Raw genomic sequence first — 23,458 nt, 5'->3', positions numbered from 1 at the left:
AGCCTCATTTTTTTTAAAAAAAATCATTATGTGCAATGTATGAATTGCTTGATTCAGAGCTAAGCTACCAAAGATAAATCTACACAGCTTTGATTCACTGGACTCCTTCTCTGCTTTGACCCCAAGTGCAGCTGTCAGCAATGTGTGCGGTATGATCAACCATTGCAATCCACCCCATTGGGAAGGCTTGGCGAGTTAATGCTCCATTCAGTGTTTCACCTGTGAAAACAAGGATTGTTCTGCTTGTGGGTAAAAAAAGTCTATGCCTCCAGCTTCCTACTTGGGGTGTGGGGGGGGGAGGTGTCTGCCTCCCTTCACAGGCTCCCATTCATTAGCATAGTCAAACACTCCAGTTGTCCATTCCCTCCATCCATAAGAATAAAGGCTGGGTTAGGGGAAAAGAGTTTATTTCTTGCCATTTCCCAGGAGAGGAGATTTCAGGATAAATGTATGAAGCTGCCCTCTCATTGCTGCTTGGAATACTTTGCTTGGGAACAAGCTGCGTTGGGAAGGAACAGGGTGTTGAGTTATTTCGCACATATGCGAATGGTGCCTGTCGGGTGGCCACCTGTCCTATATAATACAGGATTGTCCCATATTCCAATGTAAAATGTGAGGTCTTGTATTGATAGTTTTGTCCTGTATTGCCCCTACCCACCCACCCCTCTCTGCCAAGTTAGGGATCCTTTCCAAATCCATGTGTTTGAAAGGGTGTGTGGAAGGTCATGTATTTTAGCTCTGGGTAGCCAAGCACACAGATTTACAAATTCGTGTGTGTGTGTGTGTGTGTGTGTGTGTGTGTGTGTGTGTGTACACATGTGTGACAAATTCCAGAGGGGCCATCCTGCTGTAGATTGCAATGGATTGCTTTGAAGTCACTTCAGCACCAGATTTGGGGGAGGGATTGCTCCCCAACTGCCCCACCCTGTATTTTGCCAGAACAAAGATGGCAACCCTAGTGTATGTGTGAATTTTTAACAATACAAGTGGGACTGCATAAAAATGTTGCAGTGAGATATCCCTTTTTGAGATTCCAGCCACTCTGTTCTATCCCCTTCCCTCCCATCCACTTTTCGGCTTCATCAGAGAGACCGAAACAAAGAGGCAGGAGAAAAGATTAAGATCCTTTGTCCTATTTCCCGCCACAGGAAGTAGGGGATATGACATCAAACAGTCCTGTCTTCTACAAAAAATGCAGGAACTTGCTGAGTCTTAACCGCTTCATATGCTTATTTAGTAAACGTAATTGCGGGTGGCACTGTGGGTTGAACCACTGTGCCGCTTGGGCTTGCCAATCAAAAGGTCAGTGGTTCGAATCCCCACGACAGGGTGAGGTTCCGTTGTTTGGTCCCAGCTCCTGCCAATCCTAGCAGTTCAAAAGGACACAGTGCAAGTAGATAAATAGGTACCGCTCCGTCAGGAAGGTAAACGGCGTTTCCGTGCAATGCTCTGGTTTCGCCAGAAGCAGCTTAGTCATGCTGGCCACATGACCCGGAAAAACTGTCTGCAGAAGCGGACAAACGCTGGCTCCCTCAGCCTGTAAAGCGAGATGAGCGCTGCAACCCCAGAGTCATTTGTGACTGGACTTAACTGTCAGGGGTCTCTTTACTTTAATTGCCATTTTGGCAGCAGATTTCCCCACAAACCCTTTGCTCTGCCATAAACATCAGGAAAAACTTTCTGACAGTAAGAGCTGTTTGACAGTGGAATGGTCTTCCTTGGGAAGTTGTGGATGCTCCTTCTTTGAAGGTTTTTAAGCAGAGGTTAGATGGCCATCTGTCATGGATGCTTTAGCTGAGATTCCTGCATTGCAGGGGGTGGACTAGATCAGTGTTTTTCAACTTTTTTGGGGCAAAGGCACACTTGTTTCATGAAAAAAATCACGAGGCACACCACCATTAGAAAATGTTAAAAAATTTAACTCTGTGCCTATATTGACTATATATAAAGTAATTTTTCAATTTTTCCCATGGCACACCAGGCAACATCTCGCGGCACACTAGTGTGCCGCAGAACAGTAGTTGAAAAACACTGGACTAGATGACTCTTGGGTCCCTTCAACTCTACAATTCTATGAACCACTGAGTGAGTGCACAATCCTCATTGGGCTGTTTGTAGGGGAGATTCCCCTTGTACCTCTGTAAGTCATGGGCTTCCCCCACCAGCATGCCTGCCAACGACTCCCTCTTGAGCCTAGGCAACACCATTTTGGTTACCTAAGAGGCAACACTCACAGCCTAGCACCAGAAATTGATGGAATGATTATAGTAGCAGCTACTTTGAAGTAAGCCCCACTGAATTCACTATGACTTACTTCTAGGAGTAGTTTTCAATTTACTGTACAGTATTCACTTTACTGCCAAGTTTGCACAACTGGTGAGAGAAGGATTGAGCAAATACAGTTAAGAGACTTTCTCCTTTAACGGGTAAATGGGGAGTTATGATTTAGCAAGAGGCTAAAGGACAACATCCATCAGCCATTGCAATAGAATTTAGAATGATGAGAGTTGGAATCCAGCAAAATCTGGAAGATCTCATGTTCCCCTTTCCCTTGCTGTAGGTACCAGCTTACTTATTCTTTTCCAAGGGTCCACACTTGAAAAGACAACAGAAGTCAATTAGAAATCTTCAGCAAGTTTATTGGGTCCGTTTATTAAAAATTTACATATAAAAATGACTGTTTAAAAATAAGACTACCCTGCCCTGCTTTTCAGAAATATATATATATATATATATATATATATATATATATATATATATATACTGTATATATATATATACTGTATATATATATACACACAAACACACATATTTATATATTTAACTTTTTTTTAAAAAAACTTTCTTTTTTTTTAAAGAGGAGGGAAAACAACAAATTCTCCATCAATACTGTCAAAGTCAAGTTGGGGGGTGGGAACAGAGTATTCCAATCAGAGATGCTCCAGTTTGGTGGGGGTTTTCTGGAGCATCTCATTCTAACTTACATATTTTAAAATAATATTTCCTTTTTTTGAAAAGCAGGTATTTGTGTGCAACTGAAGCAGAAAGCTATAGACAAAGGAGCTGCTGGCGCTGCTTTTCACAGTAGAGAATAACAAGGGAGAAAACAGCATGGTCTTCAGCTTGAAAACGTGAAAAGCTGCCGATGTCTCTCCCTCCATAAGCAAACCTTACTTAAAAAAAATAAAAATGAAATTTAGCAAGGAAGAGGATTTCTTTTCTTTTTTTTGACCAGGCATGTTGATGTCCGAGCTCTTGAGTGCTCCGCAAAGCCCCAGGAAAGACTTCATTGGCTGCCAACTAACCCCAGTCACTCTTGAAAATAATGTCTGCCTCACTTCCTGCGTCTTCTCTGAACCATCCACCTGTTGGGGCTCAACCAGTTTCGACAAATGGCTCAGCCCAACCATCCATTTCAAGCCAAGGGAAGGAAAGTATTTCAACATAGGGTTTCTTTGTTTTTTAAAGGTTTTTTTTTTATCTAGGCAAGTAGGGAGCAGTTTCAGCTTCCCCTCAGGCTTGTGTTATATGAAAACCAACAACCATTTACAACAGGAACGCCAATGATGAGTTAACAGGATGTGTCTGCACCCATAAGGTGAGGTGTCTCTCAGCCCCGATCATTTTCTGCCAACCTGGTTTTCCAGCTGGTCAATTCTGGCAGTCATCTGAGCAAGTGGTTGCATTAAGGAAACTAGCACATGCAAGATCATGTGAACAGTCATTCACAACTCAAGGCAGGGGCAACTAACCTCCCAGTTTGGTGCCTGAGATACACACACACACACACACACACACACACACACACACACACACACACCGCCAACAATTTTTTCTGGCTCCCAACTATTATTTTTTTATTTGATGGCTGCATTTCTAGCTGACCGTTTTCTCCAAGGAAGGAAGGAACTAAAGTTGGCTTACTGTCAGGGGCTGGACTGAGGAGGAATGGTGGGGACCGCCCCCCTTCTCTCGAACCTTCCTGAGAACTGGAGGATAGTATAGATTTAGAACAGTGGTTTGCAGAAGGACATAGTTCAGAGTCTGCAGAGGGCAGAAGCTGGGAAATACTGGAAGAGGAACAGCAGGAAGAAGAAGCACCAGGCGAGAGACAGCTGATAGACTCAGTGTCCTTGGAAAGCATTCCTGACCCCCCCTCCCAGGATCAGGAGTGCATTGCGGGTAGTAGAATAAAGAGCTCAGAAGCAGAAAGCTCAGATTAACAGGGGTGATGTTGAATAGGAAAGACGTAGGGGGGTGGGACTTTACTTGGAGCAATGCCATTATTTAGGGAAAACTACATTCCTTCGTCACTCTCTGTGAATTACTGAATAAATTGCTTGGTTAGAACTTTTATTGTTTCTCTGGTTCTTGGCTGCCACCGTAGGAGGGATCTGATTCCCCGAAGCCTGACACTTACATGGTTATCTCACCCTCCTCATATAATCCCCACAACCTCCCTGTGGGGTAGGTTAAGCTGAAAGGCAGCAAGCCTGAACCAAAGTTATCCAGTAAGCCTCATGGCCAAGTGGGGATTTGAACCCTGGTTAGACACAGTGAGCTGATGGGGATGCAAATTCCCCCTTCTCTCTGGGTAATCAGATAATTATATGATGAATGGAGAGGCACATGAGGACTGTGTGCCTGTGTACATGTGCCTGCCTGAGTGTGCACGCAGGTGTGTGAAAGTGTGCCCATGAATGCAGCATGGCCACACCCACCACTGACATGTGAACTCTGCAGAGTTGGCCAAGGGTGAATGTTCACCCTGCAGGGGCTTTTCCCCTTCACGGTGGAGTCTTCACTGGCTTTGGGACAAAACCCTGAAGACAATTCAAAATCTCATTAGGATAGCATGCAGAAATCCATTACCTTGCAGAAAACTGCTTGCAAAAAAAAAAGTGTACATATTGGAAGAAATTCACACAGAAACGCTGGCAAATTTTCATGCCTTTTTAAAAAAAGAATCGACAAAATGAGGCAAAAATGTGGGGACTTGAATTTAAGGTTATAAAAATGAGAAAACTGAAAGTAACAGATTCACTCATCCCTAGTTCCACCCCAAGAGCACAATTTTAGCCTAACATCATCAGAATGAGTGACAATGACTTGCATAGGCCATCGAGTAAGCTTCATTGCTTAATGGAACTTTGGGCTTGGCTTTCCCCACACCCAAACTCATCCATTCTAGCCGCTGGACCACCTTCCCACCCCTGAAGTTATTGCTTGTCACAAAGGTGGCATCAAGAGCGCTGAACTTCAGCAGACACTTTGCACATGAGCTCTGGTGTGCACTTCCCCCAAGACTCTGCCCTTTTAGGTACAATTTGCCCTCTGAAACCCTGGAGAATGGGATACTTAAAATGAGAATCTAAATCCTTCCAAGAAAGGGGGGGGGGGAGGCAAAATACCAAATGTTCCTGCCCGCTTTCACTTTTCATGAAGGTTATACCAAAAAGGATATTTTTATCAGTGAGGTCTTCCAGGATTGCAAGACTGTTTGTCTGGAACTGTACCAGGGCTTCACATTCACACGGGTTGCGGAATTCAGTTTCTCCCTTGCCTTCCTCTGAAATAACATAAAATATAGTAGAAACATATTCAGATCAGCACTATCGACACTTAATAGCACCAGAGGCCCCTGATTCCATAGAAAATCTTCTTTGATCTGATGTGATCATCACCTTGCCACTGACTTCTACACAATGTCTGGGCGAAGTTGGTTAACTGAAGGCAACCAAAATGTGAAATGCAGTTAGCTTTCTGTGATTTAAAAAAAATTGTCCAAGGGCTGCAATGAAGAACTGAAAGGAGTCGGGGGAACAATTCTCAAATTGCCACAAATTGCAACCTTAATTGACATACTGCATGCAATATATGCAATGCTCTAACTTTCTAATAGGGAAAAGCCATTATTATTATTATTATTATTATTATTATTATTATTATTGAAAGTCTACCCCTTACCATCTCCAAGTCTCTGTGCTATGAGGCTTATTCACACATGCACTGAACAGGGATACAAGCTGTGACCAAGTATGTGCTTGTTGATTTGTACAGCTCAATTGTTGTGCGCATGGCCACACAGATTCCACATCTGTGGAGCACCACAAGTGAAGAACTGTACCGCAGCTCAACTACTAGCCCTGTTCACACGATACACACTGAACACAGGTTCAGGCTGTCTCTACACAGCTTCCCCCTTTCTTTTAGGGGGGATACTAAATCTAGCGTTAAATGACCTGGAAAGTGATGTAATGTGAGGCAGGACACAGGATCGTGCACAGAATGAGCTATTTGCTCACAGGATTTCCTGGAACACGTCATTCAAATACCCGACAGTAGAAGCATAGCAGTAAAGGTTGCCGCCAAGATTCCGCCATCGCTTACCAGGACAGATGTTGACTTTGAGGTTGTCGACAATGTTCGTCATGGTGTTGAAATCTGCGGAGTACGAGAAGTGCTGATCTACTGGCTCAGAAGCAATTGCTCTCAGTTCCTCTTCAACAGCTTTGCCGACTCCGACCGCAAACATGGTAATTCCTGCAGAACCGGCAACATGTAAAAGATACAAGGGTTTCAGTTTTTGGGAACTCAAGCAATTCGTTTGAATCTCAATAGCCAGTGCTATGGGATGCCATTCATACATAGTGCATGAAGACAGAACCAATAGTTTCCGAGAGAGGGAGGAGTTCCAGAGCTGGGGTACCACCACCAAGAAGGCTCTCCTTTACATAGCAAGCCTAGGCTGATGATGCAGCCAAGAGAGTCTTCCTGGCCAGTCTTCCTAGTTGGTCAGGTCTGCATGGAAGTAGGTCTCCCAGGTATTAGTAAATCACTATTATTATCACTATAATTTGTGGATTTCTATACTGCTTAATGCCAAACTAGGCTTCTACACAGTTTAGAAGTACAGAAACCAAAGGCACAAACATTAAAATGCAAAGATCCACAATTAAAATACATAATAAAACAATCCCATTAAAATATGAACATCCATCGCTGAAATATGCAATAAAACAATTCCATTAAAGCAACACAGCAATTAAAGCAGGAGACTCAGGTCAAGAGACCAAGGGGGGGACTGGGCAATGAGGTGCATCATTGATAGCTGGTGGAAAGCTAATAAGGATGAGGCCTCTCTTGTTTCCATAGGACATGTGTCCCATAACACCAGCGCTACCAGAAAACAAGCCTGCCTCTGCATCACCACAAGCTGGTCGTAATTAGGATGGGGCAAATCTAACCCCCTTCCCCTTCCTCTCCCACAGTAGTTTTAACCTCAGGTCTTGCGCCAAGCACAGAGCGCTCTCCCAGAACCTCCGCCCACAACATGAGGGAAGAGTTCATGACAGAAAACAACTGAAGTGGGAGAAAATCATGGGAGTTCTATGGGACTGCGTCAATAGTGGGGTCCAGATTAGGAGCCCTTGAGGTCCCAGGATACAAAATGGCTGATCCCTGTCATGTAGGCAATGAAGTGGAATACCATGCAAAAAGAGAGAGCTATAGACAGGAGAGCACAGGATTAAATAATATTGTGTGTTCAGTTGGATCTGCCCTGCTCTGTCCCATCATGACCGTGCTCTTATCCATCTATGGGAAAAGAACAAGTCTTGAAAACCTGGAACCAGATGACTGAAAAAAAATGAAAAAGACACAACTTTCAATGAGAAGTAAGCGGCAGCTTCCAGGCCTAACACTGGGAAAGGATGAAAACCTCTTTTTCCTCCCTTTCTTGTTTTGGGTTTAAGCTGCCTATCCTCTTCTGGGCAGGGATAAGAAAGGCTGCTTGTACCTTCCCTTTTTCTCATCTCTTGGGAGTTCAGCGACTGGCTAGAAAGCAGCATAACCGCCTCACTTTTTCTAGGCCCTGTAATTTGACACTCCTCTGCATTTTCCTTTTGGCAATAACAGGAGGAAACGAGAGAGAATTCGTTAATTAGCCACAAATTCCTGACACTGCCCAGAAACACAGAGGCAGAACAAACTGGCTGGAATGCTCCAGCAAACCTCTGGCTGGCCTGGTGCCAAGAGCAAAGGAGTTATTTGGCTCAAACCCTTAGAAGGCAGGCATTGCCATCCCAGACAGTCCGCCTACAGAGTGGCTCAGCCCCTGTCTGCTTTCAACCAGCTTTCAAACTGGTTTAAAATAAACAGGCATTCCTTCCCCCCCACGAGATCCTGAGAACTGTAGTTCTGTGATGAAGAGGTCTCTAACAGAATCCCCAGCAAGCCCAAATGGCTACAATTCCCAGCATCCTTTTAGGGAAACCATGACAACTCATGAAAGAAACCGTTTAGAATTTGTAGGTGCTAGAAGGAGAGAGAAGGGAGCATCTCTTGGTGGTACGGCATGTCTGCATGCAGAAACTCCAGGTTCAGTCCCTAGCACATGAGTCAGGAAACTTTTCCTGCCAACTGGGTGGATCCCACACTCCTCTACCCTTGAGGGACCATGTTGCCACATGGGAGAGGGGCTGCCCATCTGTCAATCACCGGGCTTCACAAGGACATCAAGTAGCAACTTCTAAGGGGCTAGCTAGAAAAAAATATTACCTCAACCAGCTTCAAAATTTCCAGAAATCTTACATCTCTCCTGGCAGTGGCTTTCCAGGGTTTCTTTCAGACAGCCCTATCTGGAGACAATGGAGACTGAACCTTGGACCTTCTGCATGCAAAGCAGGTGTCCTACCACTGAGACACAGCGGCAATTCATAGTCCAACCTCTATGGCCAGAACATACCTAGAGAAAAGAGTTGTATGGCAAAATGCATACAGTTGGAGATCAACTGATTTAACTGATTGGAGAAATTCAGAAGCAACCTCTTTTCAGCTCCTAACCCATGAATAAAAGCTCCACAATACCTACAGATGAAACTTGGAAAATTAGAATATCGTCACATTTATTTCAGTAATGCAACTTATTATTATTATTATTTATTTATTTATTTATTTATTTATTTATTTATACAAATGCTTTCTTTTGGAAATTCCACAGTAATAAAACCAATAGTTACAATAATACAAAAATAAACATGGCTATTAAATTTCAGTATTTCCATTCCATTTATAATTGACCCGCCTAACGACAAATAATTACAATTACAACAAATAAAGGATTGCATATCTTGCTTTGCATGTCATGCATCTATCTCATATATTGGTTTCACCTTTTAAGTTGCGTTACTGAAATCAATGCACTTTTCGATGATATTCTAATTTTCCGAGTTTCACCTGTATAGACAGATCCCAGTTACACCCTCACCTGACTCCTTTGCTCTTCTCGCCCACTCAGAGATGTCATCTTGAGAGCGGCCATCTGTGAAGACCAGGCCCACTCTGGGCACATTCTGGGAAAGGGGCCGGGCCCCTTCGGCCTCCGAGAAGCTGTGCTCCAGCATGTGCTTGAGAGCCAGGCCTGTCATGGTCCCCTTCTCCATGTACTGCACCCTCTGCACCGCTTTCTTGACGTCAGCCACCGTTGTGTGCTTGTTGAGAGGGAACTCAGTGCGCACACGGCTCGAGTACTGGACCAGCCCCACGCGCGTGCCGTGAGGGGACACATCGAGGAAGTCCACAATCTGGTTCACAAACTGCTTCACCAGCTCGAAGTTCTGGGGCCGGACGCTCTTGGAGCCATCGATAACCAGCACCAAGTCGATGTGCCCAGCTTTGCACTCTATAGCCCAAGGAGAAAAGGGGAGGCGAAAGGAGACGAGTGTTAGCCTTGTCTTCTGAAATAGCAGCAAAGTGAGATATATGGTGGATATTGGACCATCACCCTCAAGTTGCTGAAAAGTCCAGACTGGGCACCTCCAAGCTGTGAGGATCCCAGCTTCACACAGTTGGAGAATTCCCTCACAATCCTGTAGCTCTTTACAAGACCTTTGGAAACCCAATCCCAGTACTGTTTCTAGACAACTACAATGTACCTCACACACACGATTTTCAGTAGGCAATCTCTTGTGCCTTGCCTCTTGCATCACCAACATTCTGCTTCCTCAGCAAACCACACAGACAAACTGTGGGTCAACAGTGCCCTCTTGCTACCAACTGACACCACAGCCTAATTAGGACATGCAAATCCCTCTGTAAGATTGGGTTACAACCTGACATCCTGGATATTGTTATTATAATTATTTTTCCTTTTGAAGTTACTTTTTATAACATCATAAAAAAAAACTTTAAAATGAACATGAAGCAAATTTCTTACAAATACAATACTGTTCCTCTCTACATTTTATCCAATGTTTTTCAGTAAGAGATTATGGTAAGCACAACTTTAGAAAGTTCAAGCCAACAGCTCCCCCAGAATTTGTTCCTATAATCATCAGGTACTCCTCCTCTTAGATAAGATGTTAATTTCGTCTTCATAGCAAAATGCCAAACTTTGATAAACCACTCTTTCCGAGGGGGAGTACTATGTCTTTTAATCTTTGGGCATATAATTTTTGTGCAGCTGTTAAAATATGAGAAGCAAGTACTATGTGCTCCTTCTATATAGAAAGTGGTGTGTGTGTGTGTGTGTGTGTGTGTGTGTGTGTGTGTGTGTGAGAGAGAGAGAGAGAGAGAGAGAGAGAGAGAGAGAGAGAGAGAGAGAACACAAAAGTACCAATGCAAGAAGTGGTGGTACTTCATGATTCAGGATTCTGCTTAGTATTTTAATGATCTCACTATTCTGAACACCTCTTATTAACTTTTTTTATTTAATCTTTTGCTTCCTGTCACACATTTTTGCAAATAATACACAAACTCCTCTGTTGTAACCTTAGATCCCACGATACAGGAGGCACTCTTTCTTCTCTGAGGCCATTGCCACCCACCTCGGCAAATCCAGTCTAATAACACACAGCAACTAATGCATCCCTCAGCTCCTCCTAACCAATCATGCATTTCTGTTACGTGCCAACTGGGACACTTTTTGTTGTATTTTTAAAAGCAGAAACAGTATCTCTGAATGTGTGTCCATCTAAGAGATATCTGGAATAGTGATCAGTCAGGATCAAGACATCGCCACTTACCTGCCTGCCATCTATTTGAAATGCTCTGTGTCATGTGAGATGTCATGGCTGGGAATCTGTTTTAGGTATCAAAGAGGAGCCATGCATGAAGGACATTCCATAGCAAGGAAGACCCCTAATACTCACTGTTGCATGTCTTCTTGTCTGCCTGGAGCTGCTGACCCTCTGGGCAAAGACAGTGGTAAGAGCCTGCAGTGCTGACGCACTTAAATTCACATCCATGCTCTACGCTATTGCAGAGGTCGCTGGCTGAAACACAAATCATGGGGATAATTTCATCTAGCTACGGAGTTCAGTACGCTGCACCAGGCGGAGAACCATTAGGACCGTATGGTGAAGAAGCTATAAACTATGTTTTCTGCTGCTCCAGAGGGGAGGACCCGAACCAACGGAATCACATGACCAGAAAGGCAATTCCAACTAAATATTAGGATTTACTTTCTGACAGTAAAAGCTGTTCAAAAGGGGAATAGGCCAGCATGGAAGGTGCTTGACTCTCCTTCATTGGAGGGTTTTTTAACCGACTGGATGGATTCTTTGGTTGTAATTCCTCCATTGCAGGAGGCTCATAGCTGCCAAGTTTTCCCTTTTCTCGTGAGGAAGCCTATTCAGCATAATGGAAAATCCCTTTAAAAAAGGGATAACTTGGCAGCTATGAGGAGGCTGGACTAAATGGCCCTTGCGGTCCCTTCCAATTCCACAATTCTATGGTTCTAAGGCAAATTAGAAAGGCAATATTGCCTTTGGTTATGTTGATCACCAGGATTCTCCAGCACTCTTAGGAACATGTTTTATACTGAAGTCACAGACCATAAATCCAGCACATCAACATCCCTTCCACCGACTCTATGGGTGTCTTCTTTTGAGACATCCCAACTCATTTTCCAAACAGTCATTTGACAAACCTAGTAATGAATCATAGCCAGATGTTGCACTCTATGTTTTAGCTCACTTGTTTGCTTTTCTTTTTTGCTTCCCCTGCCCCCACCCCCCTGCACCAATGCATATGGTGTCCTCCGCCACAGCCACACAATGCAACACTTACCCTGGCATGTCTTGCCATCAGCCTGCAGGGTGTAACCATCACGGCAGCGACAATAGTACCCATTGAGGATATTCACACAATCATGCTGGCAGCTGTGGTTGCCGAAGTTGCAGAAATTGATCACTGGAAGAAAGAGAGGGGGAAATGCTTTCGAGGTGATCAGGAAACCATTCTTCCCTCCTGCAAAATGCCTCTATTCCTCCAACTCAGCCACCCCTTCCCTAATATTATAAATAATGATAATAATTCATTTATATTCCACCCATCTGGCTGGGTTTCCCCAGCCACTCTGGGTGGCTTCCAATAAAAGATTTAAAATACATTAAAACATCAGTCATTAAAAACTTCCCTAAACAGGGCTGTACTATGGCATACAGAGGCAGAAAAGGGCAGCCAAAATTAACAGGGGGCTGAAGAAACTACCCTATTAGGAACGACCACCATAGCTGCCAAGTTATCCCTTTTTTTAAGGGAAATTCCCTTATGCTGAATAGGCTTCCTCGTGAGAAAAGGGAAAACTTGGCAGCTATGACGACCACAATGTTGGTGACTAAGAGGTGACATGATGGCTATATACTAATTCCATGCTTCTTGATACCAATTGCTGGGGGGCGACAGTGGGGAGAGTTCTGCTTGTGGGCTCCGCAGGGGAACCTGATCAGTCACTGTGTGAAAGAAGATCCACATCAAGAGAGGTTTCTTATCTGATCCAGCAGGATGCCCTTAGATGCAAGATTACTCACTGCTACATGTCTTCTTGTCCTGGTTGAGCTGGTAGCCTGTCCGGCAGCGGCAAGTGTAAGAGCCGAGAGAGCTGACACATTGATGCTCACAACCGTGTCTCCCATCAGCACAGGCATCGATGACTGCAGAGGTTTTAAAAAAGGACACGTCATGGTCTGGGCAAACAAAAGCCGTAGGTAAGGCTTGTCCACCCTTACTTGTCCACGCGTACTTGGGCACTGGGAGTGCCGCCAGAGGATATCAGGTACAGCGATTCATGTGGACAAGAAGCTAGGGGGTAGGCAGATCGGCTGGCTTTTGGCTTCTCATTTTTCCAGTTCAGCCCTCCACATTTCCTCTTCATTTTGCAACTCATTTTTTTTCGAAGTCTTTGTGAAAATTTACCTGCATTTTTGCTAGGATTTCTCCTAATATATGCACTTTTGTATGCAAATTTTGCCCAAAATATGCATTTCTGCGAAGCAATTTACCCAAATCCAATGCACATTCGTATGCTATTTCCCCTTATACTCCAGGGCATGCATTTCTGTACACATTGCTTGGCCAGAAAGCTTCATTGCAAAATCCAGAAAAGTGCAAACGTTGAAGGATGGCTGTGTTTTCATTTATACGTTGTTTTGGAAACTGCAAATTAGATAGGTTCCTCCTTAAATGTTAACTGAATCCAATTTCTCTCACATCCTCATAAGAGGTCACAGGCACAGGCACATTCTCACTTTCACAGAATCACAAAATTGTGGGATGGGAACCCAGGTGTCATCAGGAATCTTTAACCCTTTCAGACTCATGACCCACTTTTAACCAAAACATGGATTTGTGAAAACACTTCTCAGTCTTTTACCATATATTTGCATGTTACGGTAGTAGCGCTGCTGTTGCAACCCGCCTTGGATCAGCCAGTGATCCACTAGAGGGTCCTGACCCATCAGCTGAAGTCCAGGGATCCAGCACAACAACCAGCAATGCAGGTATCACAGCTGTTTCTCTTATTTATTTCCTGCACTAGATGATAAAGAGTCTGGAACCCAAGCCTTGTGAGGAACGGTTGAAGGTGTTGGGGATGTGTAGCCTGGAGAAGACTGAGAGGTGGTATGATAGCCATCTTCAAATATCTTAAGGGATGCCGCATGCAAGATAGAGCAAGCTTGTTTTCTGCTGCTCCAGGCCCAGGACCCAGATCAATGGATTCAAGTTACAAGAAAGGAGGCTCCAAGCTAAAGAGGAAGAACTTCCTGACAGTAAGAACTGTTCTACTGTCCACCTTAGAAGGTGGTGAACTTTCCTTCACTGGAGGTTTTTAAACAGGTTGGATGGTCATCTGTCAAAGATTCTTTAGCTGTGATTCCAATATTCCGGGAGGTTGGATTAGATGACCCCTCCAACTCTACAATTCTATTATCTATGTAGAATCTATATTATCTACAGATCCATTTCTGAGTCTTCCTCCCACCCAGCACTGTTTGTTTTACAAGGGATTCTTACCCAGAATAAACAGTGTCGGCTAATGTACGCCACTCTATTCCAATATCGGCAAATGTTCAGCTTGCATCCACATTATACAGATGGTTCATTGTTGAACCTTATTACTCGTTGGCAGCTCAGCAATGACACAGTTGCAAAATAAAATTCATCCAGTGTGTAAGTTGCATTGTAATCTAGGCTTAGGAACTGGGAGAATTACTGCCTGTCTCATGAGCCCTAATAACTGTCTGACTGAACGAACTGATCTTACTTACTGGAGCACGTCTTTCCATCAGCATTGAGCTTGTATCCTGGGTTACACTGACAATAGAAGGAGCCTGGGACACTGACACAAGTGTGCTGGCAGCCGTGATCCAGTTCTGTGCACATATCAACACCTGGAAGATGCAAGATGGCACAGGGTAAATAGGGGTTACGCCCACTTACATTACACATGAGAACGGATATATCAGGGTGGAGACAGATAGTTTTTAGTTAGTGGGGCCAATTTAGAAGTTTGGAAGCATATCTCTCTCCAGGCTAAGCACTGCAGTGCGGGTGGGGGATGGTATTACAGGCTGGTAGCAGAAGCTGGCTGTGCACAACACTGATTGGCTGGTGCCTGTGACGCAACCAGTTTTGTCTCTCGCTCCCTTGTACATGCAGCAATCCCCAGAGCATTATGTACACTTAAACATGTTTTAAAAACTTAATAAGAAAGTTGCTCGCAATTGCTTTAAATTCACATTTATAAAAGGGGCAGGCAGACTGTCCAAAACTCGCAGAGAGCGGCCAAGACTGATGGATGAACCAGCATTTGATTAATTGTGAATCAATTCACGGGCTCACATCCACCCCATCTCCACCTCCATTACAGGTTGCAGGCAACACAAGAAGCAAGAACGCATGTACAATGCTTGAGCTATCTTCTATCCTGGTTTCCTCGAAGGGGGAACATGCCACCTTTCCCCTCAATGTTCTGATCTCACACTGAACCACTTTTGAATGTTGACAATGGCCACGGGAGGTGGCTTGACTGCCCTGCCACTGGCGCCATAACTCACCACACAGCTTGTCCTGGAATTGCTTGCCGAACTGTTGGATGAGGTCAAAGGACTCCACCAAGAACACATGCTCCTCCAGTGGGGGAGAAGCCATGGCCCGGAGGGAGTTCATGTCTGCCCGCTGCACGCCCACGGCATAGATTTCAATGCCGGCCGCTCGTGCCTGAGCTGCCACGTCTGTCACGCGGTCCTGGGGCCGCCCATCAGTGACGATCACTGCCACACGAGGGATCTTCTTGTGCAGCGGCCGCGCCCCCTCCTGGGTGGTAAAGGCCACGTTCATGGCATACTGGATTGCCAGCCCTGTCATGGTGCCTTGAGCCAAGGGGACAAAGGCGTTGATGGCCTTCTCCATGTCTGCCCGGGTGAAGAAGGACTTGAGGGAGAAGACGTTCTGGACCTGGCTGGAATACTGGATCACTCCTACCCGGGTGGCATTGGGCCCTATATCCAGGTTGTGAATGATGTCAATCATGAAGCGCCGCATGGTCTCGAACTCAAAGGGGCGGACGCTGCGTGAGCTGTCAATCACAAAGACAATGTCCAGGGGGCCAGTCTTACACTTTGTCGTCCCTGGAGGAGGGAAATAAGAGAGATCTCATTTCACAACTTTCTCTACCAAGGTGGGGGAAACCTCTGGCCCTCCAAGTATTTGCTGGACTCCAGCTCCCATCATCCCCGACTATTGGCCATGCTGGCTGAGACTGATGGGAGCAACATTTACTATTTACTTATCCCATTTGTATGCCACCTTTTTCCTCTAAGGAGCTCTGGGTGGTGTACATGGGTTGCCTCCTCATTTAATCCCCACGAAAACCCTGTGAGGTAGGTTAGGCTAAGGGGCAGTGACTGGCCCAAGGTCACCCAGTGAGCTTCATGGTCTCCCATGTGTGCATGGTCTAGTATAAATCCAACACTCATGCACTTTTATTATGTCAAGGACATGCTGCAGAATACCCCCACAAAAAACCCAGAAGTGATCATGTTCCTTTCGTGAGAATGAATTCACAGGCTACTCCTTGCTATCCTTAATACAGCTCTGATTCAAATGGTATCTGCTGTCTATATGCTCAGCAGGGGGTTGGACTGGATGGCCCTTGTGGTCTCTTCCAACTCTACGATTCTATGATTCTATATATCTTTTGGACTGGCAGCTTACCTAAGAGTTTCGGTCGGGCTTCCAATGCTGTAAAGGCAAGGAGGAGGAGAGGGGCAACGTATAGCAGCTTCATCATTCAGTTTTGAGACTGCAGAATCCCAGGAAGAAGTATAGAAGATTTTCTGGGGGGAAAGAGAGAATGTCCAATGAGATTCTGCAACGTTTCCTTCACTTTTTTGTTTTAGGCTGCAATCCTTACCATGTCTACTTGGAAATGAATCCTATTCAAGTCACTGGGACTTGCTCCCAGGCAAGTGGAAAAGTAAGGACTGCAGCCCAACTCCCAAATCAGAATTTTGAAGGTAAGTGTTCCAAATTACTATGTGAAATAGTGAACTGGGCAAGTACAAACAACAGCACAGTCCTAAGGATGTTTTACTCAGAAGGAAGCCCCACTGAGTTCAGCAGGCCTTACTTCCTGGTGAGTGTGTGCTTAGGATTGAGACCACCACCACCATCTGCTTTTGATCTGTGCTGGGGAAAACAAGCAGACACCGATCCAGTGCCTGGATCCATTTTGGAACACAACATAAGTCTCCATGTCCTTTCAGCAACTTTGCAAATTTCAGCATGTTGAGCTCCAAGTTACTGAACAAAGTACTCTTAATGCAAGGGCATTTCACCACCACCCCACCAATTTTGTGGTTTAGTAGTATTGCTGCAGAAATACTGTGTTACAGTTCCACATCCATAAGGCACTGTAAAACTGCAGTCTGCCTTTCAGACACAGAGCTGTCCTGGCAGCTGGACAAACCTTGTTTCAGCATATAAACCGGGAACAATTTATTGAGGACAGGCACTCTTTTCAGCCTTCTTTGAGCCAAGCATCTTGCTTATGCCTCTGAAGGGCAGAAGAAGACACTGCAAAAAGGAAACGTCCAACTGGCAGCCCTATACTCAAGATGCTATTCTATGGAAGGAAGTTGCCACCCTTGAGTATCAGAGCCAAACTGCACATAATGTTGGTCACATGCTCTTAAGTGCAGGGGCTGTTGGTGTTTTGGCAAATAGCTAGCATGGGTTACCTGATCCAGATCGGAACCCTGGTGTGGGGAGTAAGGTGATTTAACCCACCCTTTGCAATCCCCTTCCTCTGCTAACATTGTGCGATGCCAGGCAGATATGACCCTGGCCAAAGCCATGTGGCTTGCATTTGGCACTAAACTTAAGTGGCACTGAACACAAGCTGGGAGCACACTTTGCCTGCCCCACACCAGATCTCGTATGAACCCTGGCAGGCCTAATTTGGTCCATGGGCTGGTGATCCTTCCCCATGCTGTAAATCAAGCCACAGAGCAACCCAAAGCAAGGAACAGGATCAGCATCGGACCCTTCCGAGAACAGGAACATTCAGTGGGAAAAGAAGGGCTAGCAAGGGGAGCGATTTGAGACATACCAAGGTGAGGACAATGCAAGGATGGGCACTGTTATGTACTGAGCTGAATCCTAGAACAATAGGATTCAGAATCAGCGGGAGCTACCCAATCCAACTCCAGGTGGAAGTGAATCCGCAACCTGATTGGCCTGCTGGAGCAGCCAATCAGGCGGCTGGCAGAAGTGAATCTGCTACCTGATTGGCCTGTAGGAGCAGCCAATCAGGCTGCAGGCAGAAGTCAATCCACAATATAATTGGCCCACAGGTGTAGCCCTGAAGTAGCCAATCACGCAAGGCCCATTGTGTAAATAATGTATATAAGCAGATGGTTTGGGGAAAAGAGCCATTCTTCTTCTCCTCTTCTCCTTGATGACTATGAGCTGAATAAAGAGCATGAAATTCACTCTCGACTCCGAGTACATTTCAGGCACCGTGCCCAGCTTGGCAAGAGTAGATAGGTTATCTGATCTGGAGCAGCAGAAAGCAAATAATGAGCAGAGCTCTGGAGATGAAATGTGACAGAGATAAAAGAGAAATTGGATGGCCCCAGCTCTTTGCTTTCAAAGATACAACTCTACCTATTGTTAAGGTCATGCCACTGGGCCAAGAATCATACTCTCCCCACCACAGAGGCATAGCTCTGCTGTGATCAAATTCAGGACAAGCTTCTAAGTATCTTGCTAGATTACCTTGGATGGTTTTCATCGGGTGCCTCTCTCAATGGACTCACAGACAGCAACCAAACATTCCAGGCTCTTTTGGGGATAGAAACAGACAGACAGCCATTCTAAGGCCCAGTTTGTTGGGCCCAAGAATGAGCTATGTGCCTGCATGTAGCAGCTGACTACTAGACTTTACCTACCTAAATTGCAGAGTTGGGAAAGGACAAGCAAAACGATCAAGGGATGGAGCTACTCTCCTATGAGGAAAGGTTGTAGTGTTTGGAACTTGGAAGGTTAATTACAGGCCCCTGGTTGGCCACCGTGAGAACAAAGTGCTGGAGTAGATAGACCATTGGCCTGATCCAGCAGGCTCTTCTTATGTCCTTATGTAATTGTTCCACAGCATGGTGAACAAATTCATTTGGGTTGCAGCAGCTTGGGGGGGGGGAGCATTGCATTTTCACCAGAAACAACTTTTGATATCTAAGAGCAGGGGGGAATGCAGTTTTGCTACAACAGAAGCATCTGGAGAAATGACCCAGATTGTTCCCCACAAAAGCTGCTAATATTTAGGATGACTGCAAACTGTCCCCAAAAGACCCCCAAAGTTTAATGACATTGTGGAAATAGTGGCTTTGGCCAAAAATCATGGCTGAAATTGCTTGCAAACCCATGAGGTTGGGAAACGGTTTTCCAGCTTTCTAATAAGAGGGACAAGCTTTCAATTCTTAAAAAGAAAAAAGAAAAGAAAAAAGATGTGGTGTTTTGATATACTGTATCCACCAGGGGCCACTGCAATGCAAAGCAGCCTAGCCTGCTGGTTTCCTTTGCTGGCTCTAGGGAGGATTTGTGAATGGGGGAAGAAGAGTGACACCATGGCAAAAGGCAGTCAAAGGGAGCTTCTGCTTTCCCTCAAGAGGAGATAGTTGGGAAGGGAAGGTTTAAAACACTCCTCCTGCTGCAATCTTGAAAACAATTGCATACACCCATCCCCATGATGCATTACCATCAAAACAGTTACTTTCTGTCTCAGAAAGTAAACCCATGGGAATTAGCTGTGCATCAAGGGCAGAGGGGGAGAGAACAAGAGAAAGGAGACAGCCCCTGTTCCTTTCCCTTCTGGAAAGGAAAATAATGAAGAAAAGCAAACTTTCTTTGTATTTGCTTGGAAATGGGGGTGTAAGGTGGCTATCTGGCAGGCCTGGGCAACCTTCTGTGGATCTTAAACTAGGTCCCATCTGCACTATACATTTAAAGTAGCACCATACCACTTTAAACAGCCATGGCTTCCCGCCAAAGAATCCTGGGATCTGTTGTTTTATTAAGGGTGCTGAAATATTGTTCTAGGATTCAGCTCAGTACATAATAGGTGCTGATGAGTTGTTAGGCGATACCACCACCCCCCTCCAATTCCCCTCAGCGAGCTACAGTTTCCAGAGTGGTTTTACAATCAGTCCCTCTTCCCCCAGGGAACTCTTGTGAACTGTAGCTCTATGGGGGAAATAAGGGTCTCCTAACAACCCTCAGTGCCCTTAACAAACGAAAGTTCCCAGGATCCTTTGGAGCGAAGCAAATTCAATGAAGCTGTCCTCTGTGCACTTGCAATGGCTGTCTGAACTGTACACGCCTCACTTTTAATTGCAGCTTTTAGATGGAAAACACTGGAACATTTCTCAAGAAACTGCAGGATTGTAGCCTACAGATTGTGGCTAACACCATGTCTTTACGGCTTCCAACAGTAGTGATGGGAGCGCACTGAAGCCAAAGTAAATAGTAATGTGTGCGCAGCCTGAGAGAAACCAGAACTAACAAAAATTTGTCCATCCCTACACTGGTCACCTGAAAAGGGGGAGCGATCAATTCTTTAGACTGCAATCTAAATGTATTTACTTTGATATAAGTACTGTCACTGAGCAAAATGGTGCCTACTCCTTGCTTCGCTAATCTTTCTCAATGTTCAAACGCTGCCTGGTCACCAAGAGGTGAATTTTATCCTCCACGGGCAATTAGGCTATTAACTCCGAACAAGGAGGAACAGTGGCCCATTCTACAGATTTTCCCCTGTATCCATAAAACAGCATTCAAAATTAGCCTTCAAATGACCACAAGCTAAACAAGATTTTGTTCACTGCTCCTAATCATTTTACACCTTGTCACTTCATGCCATTTCCTCGTTTCTAAGAACTTGTATTGAGCACCTACAGTTAATCTAAAGCAGGGGTCAGCAAACTTTTTCAGCTGGGGGCCGGTCCACTGTCCCTCAGACCTTGTGGGGGGCCGGACTATATTTTGAAGGGGAAAAAATGAACGAATTCCTATGCCTCACAAATAACCCAGAGATGCATTTTAAATAAAAGGACACATTCTACTCATGTAAAAACACCAGGCAGGCACCACAAATAACCCAGAGATGCATTTTAAACATAGCTGCCAAGTTTTCCCTTTTCTCGCAAGGAAGCCTATTCAGCATAAGGGAATTTCCCTTTAAAAAAGGGATAACTTGGCAGCTATGATTTTAAATAAAAGGACACATTCTACTCATGTAAAAACTTGCTGATTCCCGGACTGGGAGCGGGCCAGATTGAGAAGGCGATTGGGCCGCATCCGGCCCCCGGGCCTTAGTTTGGGAACCCCTGATCTAAAGGCTCTCTATGTACGCATACAATATTCTCTCTTTGCACCAGAAAGCTTTCCTCCTTCATGCGTCTTCAAAGTTTGACACAAATTTGTCTCTGAGCCAAAAAGCAAACCCAAACACCTTCATTCATACAGCTGTCAGTTAAGAAAAGTGGCAATTTTTCATTCATTGGGAACTGAATACTCCCCAAGGAGATGCCAGGTAATCCTGGTTCCTTCTGAGCATCAAAAGATTCTAGTCAAATGGGGTTAAAAATGCAAATATATGCTAAGGAAAACATGCCAAAAAAGCAATTAAGGAAATCACATCTGAACTATTCTAACCAGGCAAGCTGTTTTTGAGAAGAAGAAAAACTGCCTTTGCAAAAAGATTTTTTTTATTATTTTTGAAGTCTTAAGGTCTCATAGACACAAAAAGAAGCAGACAAGGTTGCTTACATTCATGATCTGACCCCCTATCTATTAGTGGATCCAGTGACATTTATCAGGACTCTTGAACTACAAGCAGCAAGACTAAAACAGACATTCACAAACCAATCCTACCCATGTTTACTTAAGAATAAGTCTTGTGGCTAATTAAATACTTATGCTTAGAACTGTATTTTTATTACTCTGTGAATGAAGCTGCAATCCTAAACATCTTATTCCATTCTTCAACAGAGTTTCCTTCTAAGTTAGTGTATACAATTGCAATCATATCCCCACTTACCTGGGAGTAAGTACCTTTGCATTCAATAGGACTAATTTCTGAGTGGACATAGTCAAGATTCTGCTATCTTAGGCTGTGATCCTAAACAACAGTAGGGCCCTACGCATGCCTGCTCAAAAGTAAGCCCCAGCAACTTATTATTGGGGCTTATTATCATGTAAATTTTTATAAGATTGCAACCTAAGTCCCTTTGAAATCAGTGTGTTGAGTAAGTCTCTATAGAACCAAGAAGTTCACAAAATATATTGTCCAGTAATCAAGGATACTCTAAGTCTATGTGACTTCTATCATTTAGGTAAAGGTAAAGGACCCCTGACAGTTAAGTCCAGTCGCGAACGACTCTGGGGTTGCACGCTCATCTTGCTTTACTGGCTGAGGGAGCTGACATTCGTCCGCAGACAGTTTTCCGGATCATGTGGCCAGCATGACTAAGCCACTTCTGGCGAAACCAGAGCAGCACACGGAAACAACGTTTACCTTCCCGCCGGAGCAGTACCTATTTATCTACTTGCACTTTGACGTGCTTTCGAACTGCTAGGTTGGCAGGAGCAGGGACCAAGCAACAGGAGCTCACCCCATCGCAAGGATTCAAACCGCCGACCTTCCGATTGGCAAGCCCTAGGGCTCAGTGGTTTAGACCACCCGATACAAGGTACAAATGATAAATCATTAAATTTCCCCAGCCCCCTTGGGGCCTCATTTACTATTGATACTAGCACCATCCATGCAGGAAAAGTCTCCCGTCTGCCTTTGATTCTTCCTATCTCTTTCCTTCCCCATATCTGACTGGTCATCAGGTGTGGTGCTTAGAGTGTTAAACCAGGACAAGAGGGGCATGACTTGTTTGTAACTGGGGGGTGGGGGGAGAACCAGGAACAGCTCTTTGGAAGAAAGGTGGGACATAACATAATAATAAATTTTAAATATGGTATGTAATGTCACTTGACTCCACAGAACATGGCAAAAACCTGTCTCTTTCCTCTCTGCCCCTTCAGTTAAAAAACCCTGGAATATACTCTAGTTCTGCCCTGAAGTCAGCAACTCTTAAACAGTTCTACCCACTAGACCTGCTGCCCTTCATGCCTGGAATTTCCTCCCGGAATACCAACTTGGTGTCACATCTTTTTTTCTCTGTTCAAAGCCTTCCTCCAAGCTCCCCTCTTACATGAGGCCCTTTCTTACTCCTTACTGTTTCTTTTATATCCCTCTGTTATCTCTCCCCCCCAATCACCTAAATTCACACTCTTTGAGCCAGATTCTTGGTATGCTGAAAATAAAGGGCCAGCAGATCATTTGGACTGTGTGGTGACATTTCTAGGCATCCTTGTTCAAATTAACACATGTGGAAGTTTCCCCCGTTGCAAGCCGCATCAAAGCACATCCACATCTGCTTTGTGTAAGTACCTAAAGCGCTATTCGGACATTTGTCTTCTGGGTTAAATCAACATGCAGGCAGGGAAGAGCATTCTAGATTCCCCCATCACCACCATCCTTCGGAACATCTGCTGGGGAGCGCCTGGTCATGGAGGGACACTGAAAGGATGTTGAACCCTGATTTCTCATGATTCGATCTCCTCC

The 23,458-nt window shown here is 44.8% G+C and overlaps 1 protein-coding gene across 1 annotated transcript in view; it reads right to left on the bottom strand.

Annotated features, from left to right (window-relative positions):
• Window positions 1-2,781: 2,781 nt before the first annotated feature.
• MATN4 (matrilin 4) overlaps window positions 2,782-23,458 on the bottom strand; it is a 44,422-nt gene continuing 23,745 nt past the window's right edge. Inside the window, exons 2-11 of the mRNA XM_035121696.2 lie at window positions 16,498-16,619; window positions 15,339-15,911; window positions 14,550-14,672; window positions 12,813-12,935; window positions 12,070-12,192; window positions 11,151-11,273; window positions 9,269-9,682; window positions 6,391-6,543; window positions 5,465-5,569; window positions 2,782-3,676 (exon numbers count right to left, since the gene is read on the bottom strand). Of these exons, the coding sequence (XP_034977587.2) occupies window positions 3,621-3,676; window positions 5,465-5,569; window positions 6,391-6,543; window positions 9,269-9,682; window positions 11,151-11,273; window positions 12,070-12,192; window positions 12,813-12,935; window positions 14,550-14,672; window positions 15,339-15,911; window positions 16,498-16,573 (1,869 nt within the window). The 5' untranslated portion in view covers window positions 16,574-16,619 and the 3' untranslated portion in view covers window positions 2,782-3,620. The remainder of the gene's footprint in view (window positions 3,677-5,464; window positions 5,570-6,390; window positions 6,544-9,268; window positions 9,683-11,150; window positions 11,274-12,069; window positions 12,193-12,812; window positions 12,936-14,549; window positions 14,673-15,338; window positions 15,912-16,497; window positions 16,620-23,458) is intronic.

The sequence above is a fragment of the Zootoca vivipara genome, chromosome 7 (genome assembly GCF_963506605.1).
Source record: "Zootoca vivipara chromosome 7, rZooViv1.1, whole genome shotgun sequence".
Classification (NCBI taxonomy): Eukaryota; Metazoa; Chordata; class Lepidosauria; order Squamata; family Lacertidae; genus Zootoca; species Zootoca vivipara.
This window is presented reverse-complemented; position numbering and strand designations above follow the sequence as displayed.